At 38.4% G+C, this 18,708-nt stretch overlaps 1 protein-coding gene across 7 annotated transcripts in view; it reads left to right on the top strand.

Annotated features, from left to right (window-relative positions):
• The window catches only part of MAP2K5 (mitogen-activated protein kinase kinase 5), a 186,708-nt gene that overhangs the window by 113,759 nt on the left and 54,241 nt on the right, over positions 1-18,708 (top strand). For 6 of the 7 annotated variants that reach the window (XM_054041147.1, XM_054041146.1, XM_054041145.1 and 3 more), the window contains one exon: positions 5,294-5,323. In XM_054041147.1, coding sequence (XP_053897122.1) covers positions 5,294-5,323 — 30 coding nt within the window. Of the gene's footprint in view, positions 1-5,293; positions 5,324-10,085; positions 11,121-18,708 lie in introns of those variants that run through there. The other variant, XM_054041148.1, reaches the window with a different exon arrangement.

The following is an 18,708-nucleotide window of genomic DNA, read 5'->3' as shown; positions in this document are numbered from 1 at the left end:
AGAACAAATTTTAGAACATTTCAGACTATAAAGTCCTTCTTCAGCTAGATCACTAGCAATATTGTAAGTGCTTATTTTCAATTTGCAGTTATGCTGAGAAACATGGAATGTGTCTAAGTTAAGAATAAAACATCCCATGCTTTTCAGTATAACTGTAAATTAAAAACAACTTGCACAGCGTAGACAATAATCTAAGTAGGAGATTTTGTAATTTGAGTGTCCTAAAAAAATGTTCTGACCTTCCTTCTTTGTTACTTTCTGAACACGATGTGGATTGTTCTTCCACACTTGCTCAGTGACCGTAATAATTCTTACTAGCAACACATCCCTTTGTAAGTTTGTTAATCAAGTGTCAATTCTTAACTTTTGAAAGAAGCAACTTTGTGTAGTGGTTAGAGCAAGATATTTGTTAGCTAGGACTGGTGAGTCAATTGGGTAACTTTGATAAGTCCTTTAAGCGCTCTCTGGATTAGTTTTTCTGTGTATTTAAAACAAAACAAAACCTTTATAAACCTTAGGTAGGAGAGATTTTCAAAAGCACTAGTGGGGTCTAGGCATCCAACCATTACTGACTTTCAATGAGAGTGCAGTGCGTAACGCCCCTTTCTGCTTTTGAAAATCTTCTCCTAGATATTGTAAAACATTTTGCAGCATGTGTGGCGCTGTTCACCCCAGGATCTCAAAGTATTATTACTATTATAAATTAGACATTTGAGATTATTTATATGTAACGTGATAAGTTATTAGCTTAGAACTTGACCCTGCAACCATTGTTCCCACGAGTAGTTCTGAGGAACTCATTGGGAGTACGCATCTAAGAACTACTCACAGGAGTACTAGTTAGTTGGTAAGGCCAGAACCCTGGTTAATAACAGGGCAAGATTAAAATTTTACATTTTTCTAGGATGCTAATTTTATATGTAAGTAAAGTGTGATGCTTTCTGACACTTGTGAGCAGCATGTGGGTAGTGGAAGATCATTAAGCAGTGGGACTGAAACATGGTTGTTTCACAGTACAACAGTAGAATAGCATTGTTTAAACACAAATTCCTGGCTGGTAGATCCTTTCAGGGTCTAATTCTCATTTATACTAAAGCCTTTTTGGACCACTCTGGCAATATAATTTACACTGACTTTTTAAAGTACCTTTATACTGCCAAATGAGAATCAGGCCCTTCGAGTTTGAGCATTCCTCTCTCTCTCCATAATTTCAAAGCCCAGGTAGAATACTCAGCACTTTCCTGACCCTAAGTGTTCAGATTTAAAATGTTTTGTTTTAAACCCAGTAGGATTTAAAAAAAAAAAAAAAGAAAAGAAAAAGAAAGAAAGAAATGAAACCCTTCCTGAATTCCCTCATGTGAAAGTAGAGGATGGGAGAGATTTTTTGATAGATTACCTCTGCTTCTGTACTTGGTATCTTTTGCATTTTTCATTGGGCTTATGCCGCTTATGTTTAAATCACTTCTTTAGTAAAGATGATAAGGGTACAAACTCCTATTGGTATAGCTCTAATTTGTTTGTTTGTTTTGGTTGTTTTTTCCCTGTACTTTAACTGTTACCCTGTTTATAAATCTAAATCTACATCCAGAGGTCATTGGTTGGCTGAACTTAAACCATTTTACTCAGTAAATTTAATTAAGAAAATACAGTGCAACTCATAAGCAAATGAGTTTTTCCTAGTTTTAAACCAAACCACCCTCTTGAGTGCTGATTGCCTTGCTCGACCCCTGGTGATATAGAAACAGGCAAAATTAAAAAGGACATTAAAGCTTCATTAAATCTGAAACACATTTAGTACAGTGACATATCTGCAGGCTATTTCAGGGAAGATTACATACTCTTTGGTAAGTTTCTTAATTTATAATACCTTGACAATCTTGGGGGGAGGGAAAGCCCTCTGCCTAGATCAACACAATAATGGTTCTAGGAGGTGCAGACTTGTCACATTCTGCTTTGTTGTTTAGGGGTTTTTGTTTTGTTTTGTTAATTGGTTATAGCTGCTGAAGAACTGATTCTTCTGTACTCCTGTCTTTTCAAAGCTCCTTTACCTCTTTTTATTGGTTTGACAGAAAATTAGTTCCACAATTATTCTGCTACATTTAGGGACGGATCCCGCAGTCCTCGTTTAGGTAAAAGTCCCGTTAGAGTTAATGATTAGGGAAAGGGATTGGCAGTTGGCACTCGAATGAAGAGTTTGGAGTCGGGATTGAAGTCAGTGAGGGATTTGCCCATGTAAGTACCAAGTAAGGACTACAGAACTCAGTCCTGTGTGTATACCTGTATGTTTCCTCCTGCTGTGTCATGAGATGATATAGTTGTGTGTGTTTGTTTTAATATAATATGTAATGGTAATAATTAAACCCACAAAAGTAAGAACATTTAGGGTTCCTTTCTCTTACACTCACTCCATTGTGCCTAAAACTTGCAGGTTTCTATGCTAGCCTAACAGTAATACACAGTCCTTAGGCCAGCAGCAGATAATCATGTCACTGAGTGATACGCTCAGCTCTAAAGGGGAGAAGGTACTTGTGTTCTTCACTTTGGGCCCTGCCTCACCAGGTTTGACCAGCCAAGAAGGCTCAAGGCTGTGAAGGATACAGAAATGACATAAAGAGACACAGACTCCAGCCTTCACCTTATTTATTTTCCTATGCTTGTTGGAGCTGTTGATGATGAGTGTATTTTGTTAAGCAGCAGCATTGAACTCAGTGCTTCGTCCAGAAATAAAAATTAAGGACAGTTTCTGGCCCCAAAGTATTGACAGAAAGACAGACACAGGAAGAGACCCAGAGGAAGACTTTAGCTTAGATTTCCTCTCTTTAGAGGGTGGTGAGGACAGGGTGGAGGGTTCTGATTTGCCTTATTGCACCTCTGGTGTGAAGTTAGCACAGTTTATAGTGGGGGTTAGTGTTGGGTGCTACCTGGCAGAAGTGAGTTTGTAGGAGGGATTTTAGTGAGGCGAGGGTGGAATGATGCGTATTATGGTTGCTACAATCCCTTTTCCTATGGTGAATTAAGGGCTTAGTGGAGATCTTAATGTTTCATTTCCTCACTTCTGTGATTTTTAAATCAAGGCCTTAGCATTAATTTTTGGAGAGGTGATTTCCTTTGGGATTTAAAGCAAAATCTGAATGAAAGTCTGAGAATGATGAATGACCCAATAGCCCACTGTTTCTCTGAGCACCCATGTCTTGTCATGTCAGTGTAGTAGGGACCCTTAAACAACACTTTTTGATATCATGAACTATAACAGCTCCTCCTCAATCATTATGGAGACTCCCACTGGTATGGTTTTAGAAGAGATTGGGGTGAATCTTCAGATGATGCATGGAGATTATCATGTGCAACTCTCATAACATACATAATAAATACATGTACAAAAATGTTACTGTACATACTTAGTAGCCCTTTTATAGCTCATTGTTAGGGCCCTACCAAATTCACGGTCCATTTTGGTCAATTTCACGGTCATAGGATTTTAAAAATTGTAAATGTCATGATTTCAGCTATTTAAATCTGAAATTTCACAGTGTTCTACTTATAGGGGTCCTGACTCAAAGAGGAGTTGTAGGGGTGGAGGGATGCAAGGTTGTTGGGGGGGGTTGTGGTACTGCTACCCTTACTTCTGTGCTGCTGCTGGCGGCGGCGCTGCCTTCAGAGCTGGGCAGCTGGAGAGTGGCAGCTGTTGGCTGGGAGCCCAGCTCTGAAGGCAGAGCTGCTACCAGCAGCAGCACAGAAGTCAGGATGGCCTGGTATGGTATTGCCAACTGTACTTCTATGCTGCTGCCTGCAGAGTGGGCGCCTGGCCAACAGCCGCTGCTCTCCGGCCGCCCAGCTCTGAAGGCAGCGCAGAAGTAAGGGTGGCAATACCGTGACCCCCCTAAAATAACCTTGTGACCCCCCCTGCAATTCCCTTTTGGGTCAGGACCCCCAATTTGAGAAACACTGGTCTCCTCCGTGAAATCTGTATAATATAGGGTAAAAGCCAAAAGACCAGATTTCACGGTCCGTGATGCATTTTTCATGGCCGTGAACTTGGTAGGGCCTTACTCATTTTCTTTGCATGTCTGTAGAAATTCACTACCAATAATAACTAAATGCAGCAAAGTCTCTCTTTCTCTCTCCATCACGAAAAAGCTCACTTTCCTTTTTTGTGGTCTGTCACATATGTCTTTTACACAAATGCCTCAAGACCTTGTCTGCTCAGAATTGGTAATAGTGCCTCTACAGTAGCTTTTCCTCTGAGCATCTCAAGTTTTACAGACCTAATTAAGCCTCACAACGATGCTTGTATTATACCTGTTTTGTGTCATACCCTGTGATTATGTGCTGAGGTACAGCTCGTGTTGTCTCCTCATAAGGTATTTGCCTGAGTAGAGGCAATGGACTGCTGGTTTTGGCCTTTATGTGTGAACTAAAAAGCTCTAGTGTCTTGCCCATGGTTATATGGTAAGTCAGTGGCACAAGAAGAACAGGTGCTGGTTATCACAGATCCCATCTTGTTTGATCACTTAAAAATGGCCAAAATGACTTTTTGAAAAAATGTGGTTTAACAAAAGTACTGTAAGGCTGAGATACCAACCTGGGACAAAATAGGAATCTATCTTGGAAATAATAGACCTTACTGTGTACCAGCATTAGCAGGAGCTGTAATAATGTATTAATTACCATTTAAAAACCATTTTTGGCAATATGTCAACTCTATTTTGTATATAACCTAAAATATAATGAAAGAAAATACGGAGTGTGATGTTGTGGATTCCATGCTCTCTCCCTTCCCCCAGAGTTCCTGGCCGAAGACTTTGAAACAACGAAGGAGGAGATTGACCTCTGATCCAACCCACATTTTACCCTGAGCCCAGTGTGAGCTAAACCAGGAGTTAGGGAGTTGAGTGAAAGCTGTGTGAATACCCATGCATTGCAGATATAATTAGTAAAGTTCAGTGACATTTGCCTCGCTACTGAGACTAGATGGTTTCATTTAAGGAGCTCTTAGAAAACTGGAACATGGCACATGCTACCTGGTGGGATAGACATGCTTTTGTTGACTAAGTCAAAATGAAAAGTGTGCATACTTTATAACAAAGCCTTAATTTTGTTTGTAAACAAAGCATAATCGTTGTGAATGACTCCATTCTAAATACAGCTCTTACTGTGTTCTCAGGATTATTTTTGCTCACATATATTTTTTGCAATTTGTACAATAGTGAGAGATAAGTACTTTTCTCTCTTTAAGAAAATATGCCCTCCATGCAAATCTATATAACTAGACAAATATTATTTTCTTTCCCAGCTTGCTCTTGGGAGGTTTCCATATCCTCAGGTAAGATTGTTCATTACTGCTGCTTGCCACTGTGACATTCATTCCTATGTATGAAGGTGCAGAGAGCAACTGTGAACATTTGAGCCACATACAAATAAATCTGTCCTGTTAAATTGAAAAGTGATATCTTTAAGGAGTCGTTTAGAAGTATATCTCTGTTGATTTTTTTTTTCCAAACGGTATTTCTTTTTTCCCTTGGGAGGATGGAAGAGATTATGATGAGGATGGTGATTGTTTTATTGTGCAATTAAAGGATTTTTTAATTACTCTGATAATAAGATAGAAGTAGCTCCTCTTTCTTTTCATTTTTAATTCAGATTATGAATTTTGGCAAAATAGTTGAAGACCCTCAGGAATGAAATATATGGTGTGGGATGACATGTTTGGTTTGTTTTTTCCTAATGTTCTCACTTACTAGGGTCTAATAAAATGCCAATATTTTACATACCAGGTGCAATTTTCACACTCAGCATTGGCCTGATTCTGCTCCCATTGAAGTCCCTGGTAAAACTCCCATTAACTTCAGTGAGGGCAGAATAAGACCCCGTACTGAGTGTTCTTGAAAAATGCCATTGATGGAGAATTTGGCTTTTACCTATATGGTTATTCCTAAAAATCATGAGTCTCCAAAAAATAATGGCCAATTCAGATAGAGTTCTGTACTCTAAAATATTCTTGCAAGATGGATGACAAAATACAAATTAAAAAGCTGTGGTGTCATTCTTAAAATTATTCCTCTTTCTGGGAAAAAAAAGTGAAAAAGTTCAGGGGATACAATGAATTATTTGAAATTTTTTATTTTTTTTTATGGTTTCATGTGTTTTATGACTACTGTTTTCCAAGTATTTTGGTCTATACAGACTGGAGTGCCTGGAGGCATGTCTGATTTAAAGGTGGTGTTGGTTTATGCTCTTTAAGCATCTATTAACTTGATATTGTTATGCAAATAACTGTTGTATTACACATACTAATTTATGCATGGTTAGATTCTGCAGATGCCTCATGAACATGGTTATTGAATAATAGGATAGGACTCATTCTCTTTCCCATTTTTGTAAACTGTTTTAAGCAAATTCTCCTGACACTTTCATGGACTTCTAAAGATTCTGCATATGTAGAAATATACCAGTCTCCCTTTTGTACCTGCTGTGAATAAAAGCCTTCGCTGATTGAAAGAAATAGTTTTATTGTTTTAGCAGAACATAGCTTAGAGTTTTTATCTATATTTTTCAACTAACAGTCTCCTCTGAGAGAAAATCCAAAAAAGAGGTACTTGTGACTATTTAACTCTAAAAAAGTATTTGCACATCACTGTAGTCCAGTAAAAGATATTACCTGACCCACGTTGTCTCTGTAATAGTCACATGATGTTAGTTAAGAACGTATCAATGTATCTATTGTAGATAGTGGAACATAACTACATAAAAAATTGACTCTGGGTTGCAACTTTCATCATGGAAGCATTGGGGGGTTTTTTAGTCTGTGTATGCATTGAAATTTTATTATGTCTGCTGATTATATATTTTCAAAAGCAGTGTCAATATATTTTCATATTAGGAGCAAAACACATGTTTAGCAATTTAAGATGCTTTTTGCTCTTCTAATTAAAAATGGCATTTTTAAAAAATGATAGTTTTTTAACATATAAAATATCTGAGACGATGAGACTTTGAAATATGGGCTGGTAAGTAAAAGCAACTATTTTCCATAAGTATTTTTAATATAAATAGTATGCATCTTAAATATGTACTTTCATGGTTGATCAGAATAGCCCCAAAGATGCATTGTGGTCTGGTGACTGAGTATTTTTTTTAACTGTGTGTGTGTATGTGTATGTATATATATGTATATGTATATATATATTTTAGATCACTATAAGGGCCCGATCCTACAAACACTTACTTGAATAAGTCCTACTCAGTTTAGTGAGGCTTTACATGCATAAGTGTTTGCAGAATTTGTCCCTAAATAGCCTGGAGCTGCTACTTAAATATGTATACAGAATCATCCCTGTTCTCGGACAAATTAATGTATTTTTACAATTATACCTGAATGAATTGTTACTCTTCTCCTCCTCTTTAAAACAAAAAAAAAATAAAATAAAATAAATTAGCTTATTTTTATCCATATAATGCAAGTTTTATGATTATATGGAAACTGACCATAGTCAAGAAATTCAGAAAGGAGGTTAACTTTCCCTCATATCTCTTACCAATCTGCCAACAAGACTAAAGGATGGATTTTCATCCCTCTGTTGGAATGTTTTAATGATAGTATTTAGCACTTTCCACTTTCAGGGTGCTTTACGAGCATTCAGATACAAAGATTTGCTTAGTTGTCACATGAACATTATTTAGTCATGTATATTTCCATTTAGGGCTTTATCCTGCTCACGCTTAAGCAACCTACTTGTGTCAGTAAAATCGTCCATGTGCATAAGTGTTCAGAGGATTGTGTTCTGAATAAGTAGTATATATTATGGTTTGTCTTTGTAGTTCTCTTTCAAAGGTGTAATTTTATCCAAAAAAATCATGAAATACATTGCTAACTAGAGCAGACGCTGCTATTACAAAAACTTCATACAAGCAAGCTAGTTAGTGAAAATCCAGTAACTTTCTGAATTGCTTAATGTTTTTTCCAGACACATTATTGTGATGCGCTGTTACTTGTTCGCTGTAATGTAAAATTCCTTTTGGAAGAAGTAGACTATGACGCTCATAGGATTTTCTCTCGATATAAACATAAACACTTAAGGGTATATTCTTCCCCTGATGTGTTTGCATAACTCTATTAACACTAATGGGAATTGCGCGCACACAGAGAGGGAAAACAGACTCTTTAGAATCAAAATCCCTTCATATGTAAACATTTAAAAATGAAATCAAAATCCCTTCTATGAAATGCAGTACTTAGTGTATAGTGTCAGCATTTTAGATAACTGAAGATGGCTCGGGGTAACTAAAAAGAAGAACAGGAGTCCTTGTGGCACCTTAGAGACTAACACATTTATTAGAGCATAAGCTTTCGTGGACTACAGCCCACTTCTTCGGATGCATAACCGGGGTAACTAAGTTATAGATTTCTTTTAAAAGTTTAACAGTAATTTAATGTGATTAGAGGGGCAATTTATGTGTCCGTGTAGAAGGAACTGTAGAAAACTAGGAGGCCATGGAATTTCACAGCATTTTCTCTTTATTATTAAATTTAAAGTTGAAACTGAAGATTTGCAGAGTCTGAAGAAACTAAGAGACGTAGAGTTAATCATGGGGAGCCAAATTCAGTAGATTAAATAAAAAAATGATAGAGGGCAATTGGTTGTTTAATGATAATGGAATTTAGGAGAAACCGAAAGAATCGCCTGCTAAATATTCTCAGCTGCTATTCACACCACTTTATGGTGATGCTGTATATTAAAAGGATGATACATTCACTAGAGAAACATTCTAAAGAAACAGACAACACTCAATAGCAAGGGATGTAATAAACTACTGAAAAGTGTAAATTACAACAAATTATTTAAAGTACTTTTTTATGTATAAAACTGTTTTCCTTCCTTTGGCTACAGTTCCAGACCTTAGTTAATAAATTATTTCAAAATGACCTGAAGTTTAAAAAAAGGAAAAGAAAAGAAGGCCCTTCCTCCCCATCATGTCTGCCCTCTTCCTTCCGCCAAAAAAAATTCTGAGCAAATAGTGCCCCTGGTATTGTAAAGCTTTGAATGTTTTCACACCCCATTAATTTATTACTTCTCTTTCTTCATCTTTAAATTTCATTTTTTTTTTTCAAAAAATTCAGACTCCCTGCTGCTGCAGCGATTTTCATCTTGTTGTTAATTTTCCCTGCTCCATATGGAGCTCCAGACATTTCACCTGGAGGCTGTACTAGATTTTGCTGTAGTGATCGCACTTCCGGAGGCCAAAACTGTCATTTAAGGTTCCTGGTGCATCTGTCTGCGCCAGGCTTTTCACTGGCATGGGAGAGTGTGAATAACAAATTGGATGCACCTGAGATTCAGATGATTAGTGTGTTTTGTGGATCTCAGCGACTTGTAAGCAGATAGCTCTGGGGGTGGGGAGGGCTAAACAGCAACTGTGGGTGAATCTGTGCTCACACCTTCCATTTGGGTCTTTGGAGGGAAAGTGCAAATATCTAGGCAGCCTGAGTGCAGAGCGAGAGAGTAACAAATATTTCATCCTGCCTTGTCATTGATTAGAAAAGAGCCTTTAATTTCATTTCACCCCATGTTGTGATTAATTTGCATTCTTTGTCAGAAGTTAATGGAGTTTTTTATGGTTCACTCTGAAATCCTTGAAGACATCAGAGTTGATCTGATGTTTATACAACCGCCAGCGGAATTTTTTCATTTGATTGATGGCAAGCTTGATGTTATTCCAAACGGCTTTTTAAGCTGTTTTTAAGAATTATTTGAATAAAATGCAAGCAAGATATTGTTGTAACGATCAAGATTATCTGTTAAAAATCTGTTTCAAATAAAGAACATGATAAGTAGAAAAAAGATCAAAAAGACAAGAGAAATGGTGAATAGAGAAGATGATGTTTGTTAAAATACAAAAGGCATGCATTCAAATAAGTTATTATACAATACAGTGAAAGTAAGAAAGATCTTAATTTAGGTTGTTTTTGATAATGAGACATTTTTGTGGCAAAATAAATTAATTGGTGGTTTAAAAAAAAAAAGGTAGCAGAATTGTTAAAGAACTTACTGCCAGTTGGCTAACTCCTTTTTTTTTTTTCCTGCCAGCCTTTTCCACCTTGATTTTCCCAACAATATGAGAAACGGAGCGGTAGTGTCCTTAACTCAAAGAGACAAGACTGTCAGGCCTGTTAGCTCAACAAAATGATGACATATTACTTGTCTCGATGAAGAGGCATTCTTAAATCCCACTGCAAGGAAAACATAAGTGGATAATAGAAAATTTTAGAGCCAGAGTATCCATTCACTGTAATCTTGCCATTGGTTCCTTTTCTAAGAAAGTACAGAAGGCAAAAACACTGTTCGTGAAAGAGATCCTCTTTTTTTTTTTTTTTTTTTTACTTGCTTTTAATGAAAGATTTGCGCTCTTACCATACTTCTGTGCATAAAAGTATCAGAGAGATGCTGTCATGTATGCTACACATTTTAGGCCAGACCCTCAGCTGGAATAAATCAGTGTGGCTCCACTGAGGTCAGTGCAGTTATGCTGATTTACAGCAGCTAAGGATCTGGCCCCATGTCAATAGGACTAGATTTTACAAATGCTTTTGGATTACTTATACCAAAGCCATTTTTAAATAAGATTTGGGTTTTGGCCTTGCTTGAGCAAATTCTTCCCTCACTGTCTTTTCAGCTAGTGAGGTTTAATTGTAGGTCAAAAAGCTACTTATCTAACCACTTTGCATTTAAAACACATTAATTTCTTTGCTGTATCTTAAAGTTTGCCTAATAATTTTGTGGTTTTAATTGAAGTTACTGCTTTTTGATCCCTATATTAGCATAGTCTAAGGTTATTTTTTTTATATGTAATTCATACTATAGCCCAAATTTGGTCTAGTTTCATTTAAATGTGAGCAGGTTGTCAAGGAAAAAAAAATTAGTTTAGCTTGGCACATAAAGTAGCTATTTTACTGTTGGTTTTTTTCAGTTGACAGAAACATCATTTAAGCATTCATTTATTTTGTAAGAATAAACTGAAGGTTGGTTAAAGCATGTTTCCCGGTAAGAATGAAATCTGTTATCTTCCACTTGCATCATAATATTGAACCATTTAAAAGACATTAAACACTGTTTAAATGCTAATGACAAACTAGTGATGTTTTCCATATTAACTTTATAGAAAATGTTAGATGTAATCTTCTATTTTAAGATCTAGACTGATTTCTTAATATAGGTTTCACTACATGTATCATTACCTAATCTACCTAGATTTTTTTTACATCAACCAGAAATCATAAATTCATAGCTAAAATAGATTTAGCTTTTGGGAATACATTGTAAAGTTAGGATAGAGTGATAATTACACTACAGATTTTTTTCTCATGTGAAAATATAGAAAATATAGCATGCCCTTTCCATGAGTTAATAGGAAACTGCTGAAAGTATCTAATATGCTGCATATCTTGTTTATTGATATGGTTAGACCCTAATCTACAACACATTTATCTGGATGGATTGTTAATTTGTGATATTTAATTATTATTCCTTTTTAACTATAATAATTACAAGCAACCATTTAAACCATGAATTTTGCTACATTTCTCATTTTACCAGCTTTGGGAATGGGATTCCAGTGTTGCATTCTATACCTATTACAGATCACTTTTACTGCACAAAGTTATTCCCCAGCTTTTCCAGAAGTATTGAAAGCTCTGATCCTGTAAACACCTATGCGTGTGCTTACCTTAAAGTACATATGTAATCTCATTGACGTCAACTTTACATAAATGACTAGTCACGTTGACTTTAGTGGAACTATTTCAAAGCATAAAGATAAGCACCTTCATAGTGTTTGCAGGGTCAGGACCTGCGCTGTTATGTGGTTAGGAGCTTTGACACTGGAACTTAACCTCTCTGAGTTTTTTGTCATTTGAATGAGAAAGTTGCCTTTAAGTAACATGACTTTTGTTATTACATGAGGTCAGTATCCTGACCTCTGAATGCAGGGTTAACCCTTTTGGAACCTTTGTGATTACATAAATCAAGCAAGAGCCTCAAATGAGGCGGCATTTGCCATAAAGAATAAGTTCCTTATCAGGGGAAAACATGAAAAAGAAAGGAGATATTTACATTTATTTCAGGGCATCTTTAGAAATGTGTGAGCATCCTTTGCATGGGCTGGTACTACAGGAAATGATCCTTCCTTCACTGTTACCAGTGAGTGTAAGTGCATCACCATGAATAAAGCCTGTTATGTAAATAACTAAGTTTTGAATTAGAACTCACAAAATTGCAGGTCAGACTCTCACTGGCATAAAGGCAAGTAAGCAACTGCCTATAGTCTACTGAGGATCGCTGCGTCAGCCAGAGCAACCACAGTTAATAGCATTGTACCAGGCATTGTACGTGAAGTTCCCAGATTCTCTGCGGCCCCAAGGGCAGCGCTGGGTGAGGTCAAGTCATGCATTCCTTTTCGCACAAGTTTAAGAGCACAATGTGCTGGAGTATTTTTGTTCATCCTGGCAACATAGCCAAAGAGCATGCAACGCCACTTTTGAATGTGTAACAAACGATTGGAGGAAGACCAGAAATCTGTGAGATTATGGGATTTCGCACAAAAACAAACCACATTATGCTCAGGTTTTGGTGCACATCTGCAGTGCCTCTAGCTACACCTAGCCTGACTGTAAGACAGTCTGGGTTTCTGACCTGTACAGCAGAACAGGCAATACGCAAGTTTGATAGATCCTGAACTTGGTCTCAGCACACAGACTTTTTGGGTCCATAAGTGAGACATGGACTTCATGCAGGAGGTGCGGAGGCCTAGTGGTAGATAACATCTGATTTGCTGTGATTGTTTGAACTCTGCTTGCAGGCTTGGTGGATGAACTGGCATAAACAGTAACCGATAAATAGGAAATGAGTTGGATTTTTTCCATATAGCCATTTAAAAAGCATCAAAATTTATTGGGTTTATTGAAACTAATGTCTTTTTCCAGTCTTCTGTGTGATCCGTGTTATTTGGGACTAGAGTGGGACATTGATTCTAGCCCATTTATTTAAATCTGGGTACAACGTTACAGGCTTTGAAATGTACAGAAGCAAGTTGTCTGCATATGGAGCACCTCTTTGCTCTATATCACCTGTTTGTCTACTATAGACATAAGAACGGCCGTACTGGGTCAGACAAAGGTCCATCCAGCCCAGTATCCTGTCTACCGACAGTGGCCAATACCAGGTGCCCCAGAGGGAGTGAACCCAACAGGTAAGGATCAAGTGATCTCTCTCCTGCCATCCATCTCCACCCTCTGACAAACCGAGGCTAGGGACACCATTCCTACCCATCCTGGCTAATATCTGTTAACGCACTTAACCTCCATGAATTTATCCAGTTCTCTTTTAAACGCTGTTATAGTCCTAGCCTTCACAACCTCCTCAGGCAAGGAGTTCCACAAGTTGACTGTGCGCTGTGTGAAGAAGAACTTCCTTTTATTTGTTTTAAACCTGCTGCCCATTAATTTCATTTGGTGGCCCCTAGTTCTTGTATTATGGGAACAATAACTTTTCCTTATTTACTTTCTCTACATCACTCATGATTTTATAGACCTCTATCATATCCCCCCTTAGTCTCCTCTTTTCCAAGCTGAAAAGTCCTAGCCTCTTTAATCTTTCCTCCTAGACGTAGCTGTGATCTCCCAGGAAGGAGTTGTGGCTCTGAGCCCATCAGGCCAGTGTCTTATTTCCTGCCCTTCCTTTGCCAGCTCGGCTCTGCTGCCCAGCTCCTTGGGAAGCAGCAGGGGACAAGGCTCTGCATACTTGGGCAGAAGGGAAGTAACAGCCCCATAGAGCCTGCTTTCCCCCTCATGCACAGGCTGGTAATGCAGGTAGTCTGCGTAAGGGACTAAAGAGTGTCGGTCTCTCCTGTATGAACACGTAGTGCAAGTGACAATCTTGTCCTTGGGCATTATGTGATAATTACTTGAAAAAGAGAGATTCTGGACCAAAGGCCCAGGATGTTAGTGAATGATTTTGCTGAATTTAGGGTGGCGAGGCACGCTTGCTTTCTGTCACCCTTGTTAGTCTGCGATTTCTATGGAACAATTTACTCACATGATTAAGAAGGACAATTATGTCCATGATAGTAAAATAAGTGACATGGAGCAGATTATTCTTCAGAACATGGCCAGCATACGTCTGTTCATTTCAAACCCTATAATTTTATTCCCAGGTTTAATTAGGAAAATCTGGTTAATTTTAAGCCGATCTCAAGTTTAAAAATAAATTTTATAAAGTTGACGCACTCCTAGTCATACTTTCAGATACCCAGATTGTGCTTCTCTCTGGATTACTCCTTTTCAAGCATCCTCAAGATTGTATTCAATATTTCAGTAGCATAGATGACGGTGTGAATCACTGGAAAGAGTCCAGTTTTTCCTGGATGGGCCACAGTAACAGATGGATGTGTTGCCTAATTTTTTCCAACCATTTGCCTTTCCTTCCTTCCTTCATGCATCTTGTACAATGAAAATAGATTAATTATTTTTACTTTTGTCCCAAATTGATTTCACTATGTTGTTCTCATGCAGTATCACTATTCTGCAGAGTTTAGATTACCAAAAGTGTAGAGCAATATTTAGATCCAAACAAAAGCATGTTTCCTTGGATTTAAATAAAATTTTGAGGAAGTTTCTAATAAAATTGAGACAGCATAGACCATTGGAATGCATAAAACTAAACCCCCAATGTTTCCCAACAGTTGTAGCATAAATCACTATATAGGGAATTACTTCAACATCATGAGGAACACGTTTGTCCCGCAGAACCAGTTCACCAAAGTGCCAACCCTACAGAACTGTGGTACTCATGAGCCAACTCCCGTCAGTCTGTGTGACCTTTGTGTTTAATGGATAAGGGTCATACTTCCTCTCAAATTGCTATGCCTTACACACGCTATTATTATTGCTGTTAACATCATCCATCATCATCATTTTGGGTGAGGAGGTTGGTGACCAGAGGATGGGGTCTGGTATTCTGTCCCTCCTTCAAATTTTGTAGGGCTTGAGGGTGGCCACTCCCACATCTTTTCCTTTATTTGGGGGCTGCCTGCTATGACTTTTAAGGTCAGAAGGGACCATCAAGACCATCTAGTCTGACTTCCTATACATTGCAGGCCACAGAACCTCACCCACTCACTCCTGTAATTCACTCCTAATCTGGCTGAATTACGGAAGTCCTTAAATCACGGTTTAAAGACTTCAAGTCATTCACCATTTACACTAATTTAAATCTGCAAATGATCCGTGCCCCATGCAGCAGAGGAAGGCGGAAAAGCCCCAGGGTCTCTGCCAATCTGACCTGGGGGGAAATTTCTTCCCGACCCCAGATATGGTGATCAGTTAGACCCTAAGCACATGGGCAAGACCCTCCAGACAGAGACCTGGGAAATAATTCTCTGTAGTAACTCGGAGCCCTCCCCATCTAGTGTCCTACTGAGACCACAAAAAGGATTCTAATTGCTGCTACTGGCAGTCACCTATGAGACCCATGCCATCGTAGGCAGTCCCATCATACCATCCCCTCTGTAAACCTATTAAACTCCGTCTTGAAGCCAGTTAGGTTTCTTGGCCCCACTGCTCCTCTTGGAAGGCTGTTCCAGAACTTCACCCCTTTCATGGTTAGAAATCTTTGCCTAATTTCAAGCCTAAACTTGTTGATGGCCAATTTATATCCATTTGTTCTTGTGTCCACGTTGGCACTTAACTTAAATAACTGCTCTCTCTCCCTGGTATTTATCCCTCTGACGTATTTATGGAGAGCAATCATATCTCCCCTCAGCCTTCTTTTGATGAGGCTAAAAGAGCCACACTCTTTCAGTCTCCTCTCATAAGGTAGGTTTTCCATTCCTCGGATGATCCTAGAAGCCCTTCTCTGCACCTGTTCCAGTTTGAATTCATCTTAAACATGGGAGACCAGACGTGCACACAGTATTCCAGATGAGGTCTCACCAGTGCCTTGTATAATGGTATTAACACTTCCCTGTCTCTGCATCCTAGGATTGCATTAGCCTTTTTCACAGCTGCATCCCATTCATAGTCATCCTGTGATCAACCAGTACACCCAGGTCTTTCTCCTCTGTCACTTCCAACTGATACATCCACAGCTTACAGCAAAAATTCTTGTTGTTAGTCCCTAAATGCACGACTTTGCACTATTAAATTTCATCCCATTTCTGTTACTCCAGTTTACAAAGTCATCCAAGCCTTCTTGTATGATATTCCAGTCCTCCTCCATATTGGTAATATCTTCCAACTTTATGTTATCCGCAAATTTTATTAGCGCACACTCACTTTTTGTGCTAAGGTCAGTAATAAAAATGTTACAGAAGATTGGTGCCAAGACCAATCCCTGAGGGACTCCACTAGTAACCTCCCTCCAGCCTGACAGTTCACCTTTCAGTCTGACCCATTGTAGTCTCCCCTTTAACCACTTCCTTATTCACCTTTCAATTCTCATATTAATCCCCATCTTCTCTGATTTAACTAATAACTGTATCAAATGCCTTACTGACATCCAGGTAGATTAAATCTACTGCATTTCCTTTGTCTAAAAATCAGTTATCTTCTCAAAGAAGGAGATCACGTTGGTCTGGCACAATCTACTTTTGTAAAACCATGGTGTATTTTATCCCAGTTACCGTTCACCTCTATGTCCTTAACTACTTTTCTCTTTTAAAATGGGTTCCAAGACCTTGCATACAATTGAGGTCAAATTAACAGACCTGTAGTTTCCTGGATCACTTTTTTCCCCTTTCTTAAAAATAAGAACTATATTAGCAGTTCTCCAGTCATAGGATATGACCCCAGTTTACAGATTCATTAAAAATCCTTGCAAAGGGACATGCGCCAGAAATGTTCATGTACCACAGTTCCCCAGGACATCTCCCAGTTTTGGGGTGGGGGCTGGGAAGCAGCCTGTCCCTGCTTCGATAGCAATGGGAGACGGGAAATTCTCTCTCTCTGCCTCTACAATAAGTGGCAGGTTTACTAGTGCACCCCATAGTATGTAGCTCATAGTTAGTCTTGCCCCTGCCATTTAGTCTAGCAGGTGGCTGGAAATGGAAAAAGGAGGTAGGGTCCCCCTGTCCCCCCAGTTGCTTAGTTGCAGGCAGTCGCTGTGCCTAGTGGAGCCCTCCAGAGGAGTGAAGATGGGTGACTGGCTATGAAGCACCTCTTCAAAAGACCCTGACATTTACTCAGTTTCACTGAACTTTCATGGACATGAGCTGGTATTTAACAATAATTGGCAAATCCCCTCCTATGTTGTGCCTATTCTGCATGAACTATTCACTCTACCCTGTGTTATACCCATTACACATGTGCTGTGACAGATTTAATCTGTGTGTATGTAATATAATACTCTTATAACAGTGTGTGCACACCATTCTACTAAAACCGCCATCTTTCACATAAGAAAGATCCTCCTCTTTTGTGACCATTAAAAATCCCATAGTTCCTTTTCACAAAAGCAATGGTGTTCATTCTAGTGTCTGGTTGTATTCCAACACGGATAGTCACTGCTGACTCCTAAATTCCTTCTGCAATTTCAACTATATTTGTTCCCCCTCCCCCCCCCACGTCCTATTCTAGACTAGTGGATTTTGTTACTGTACTCTAGTAAATAGATTCCTCTGTGAGATGGCTGCAGTCCAGTGGTGAATTAAATAATCCCTATGTATAATTTATAGGTGTTTGCACAACTCTGGGAAAACAAGAACTATATAACTCTAAAACTGTATTTAATATTAAAGGTTATTAGGAGCAATCTTTTTGTTTTCAAGGTTTTTCAGAACAATTCTTTCAATAGAGCTCTCCGTAGTCTGTCCTCCGTTCCCTGGCTTCGAGGTTGGAGTTTGTAAATTGCAGAATTAATGACAGGAGATGGGGATTTTCAGAAGTGCCTAACGTGACTTAAGAGCACAAATCCTATTGACTTTCAATACTTTTCAAAATTCCACCTAGGCATTTTTCTGAGAAGTCCTGCAGACCCCCTGAATTGGGGTTAAGAATAACTAGCAAGACTGATGAAGAAGAGAAAAAAGAAACATAGTAGAAATTGAGTGCAGAAAGAAAGCTCCTTTTTCCATATATATTGAGGCAGAGAGAGTGTGTCATTTGTCAATATGGAGACAATGTTTGTTGTTGCTTCTGGTCCAAAAAGTTTAGTCTTAAAGGAAATAGCAAACCTCTCTAAAGTTTAAAAACAAACCAAGTGCACTGTTAGAATCCAGAACTGCAATAATTATGAAAATAAATGTCATACTTATGTAACTGTCTGATTTGTTAGTATATACCTTTATCTATTTAAAAAACCCACTGGCTTAAAAAGCAGTATATATGTGAAGAGTAAATTTGTTAACTGATATGGGAAGCTCTGACCTAGGTCACTCACAAATCTCTCAAACAAGAGCTGCAGGGCAAGGACTAATTCCAGAGAGTAAAAGAGAAAATGAAAGCTATAGCCAATGACTTCTCCAAGTTATACAGGGTGGATTCATTTGAGTTTTCTGATTGTGCTTGTGAATATAATGTGAAAGGGACGGGTAGAGGTCCTCTCAGCCACTTCCCGTCAACAGTATCTCCATGGCGACAGATATATAACCTGATGGTCTGTCAAAAGTTGCTTTTTGTAACCAGAGGCATTGATTAAATAGTAGATGAGGCATGAGGAAAAC

The sequence above is a fragment of the Malaclemys terrapin genome, chromosome 10 (assembly GCF_027887155.1).
Source record: "Malaclemys terrapin pileata isolate rMalTer1 chromosome 10, rMalTer1.hap1, whole genome shotgun sequence".
In the NCBI taxonomy this organism is placed as follows: domain Eukaryota; kingdom Metazoa; phylum Chordata; order Testudines; family Emydidae; genus Malaclemys; species Malaclemys terrapin.
The sequence above is the reverse complement of the archived record's forward strand: the minus strand, read 5'-3'. Positions and strand labels throughout refer to the sequence as shown.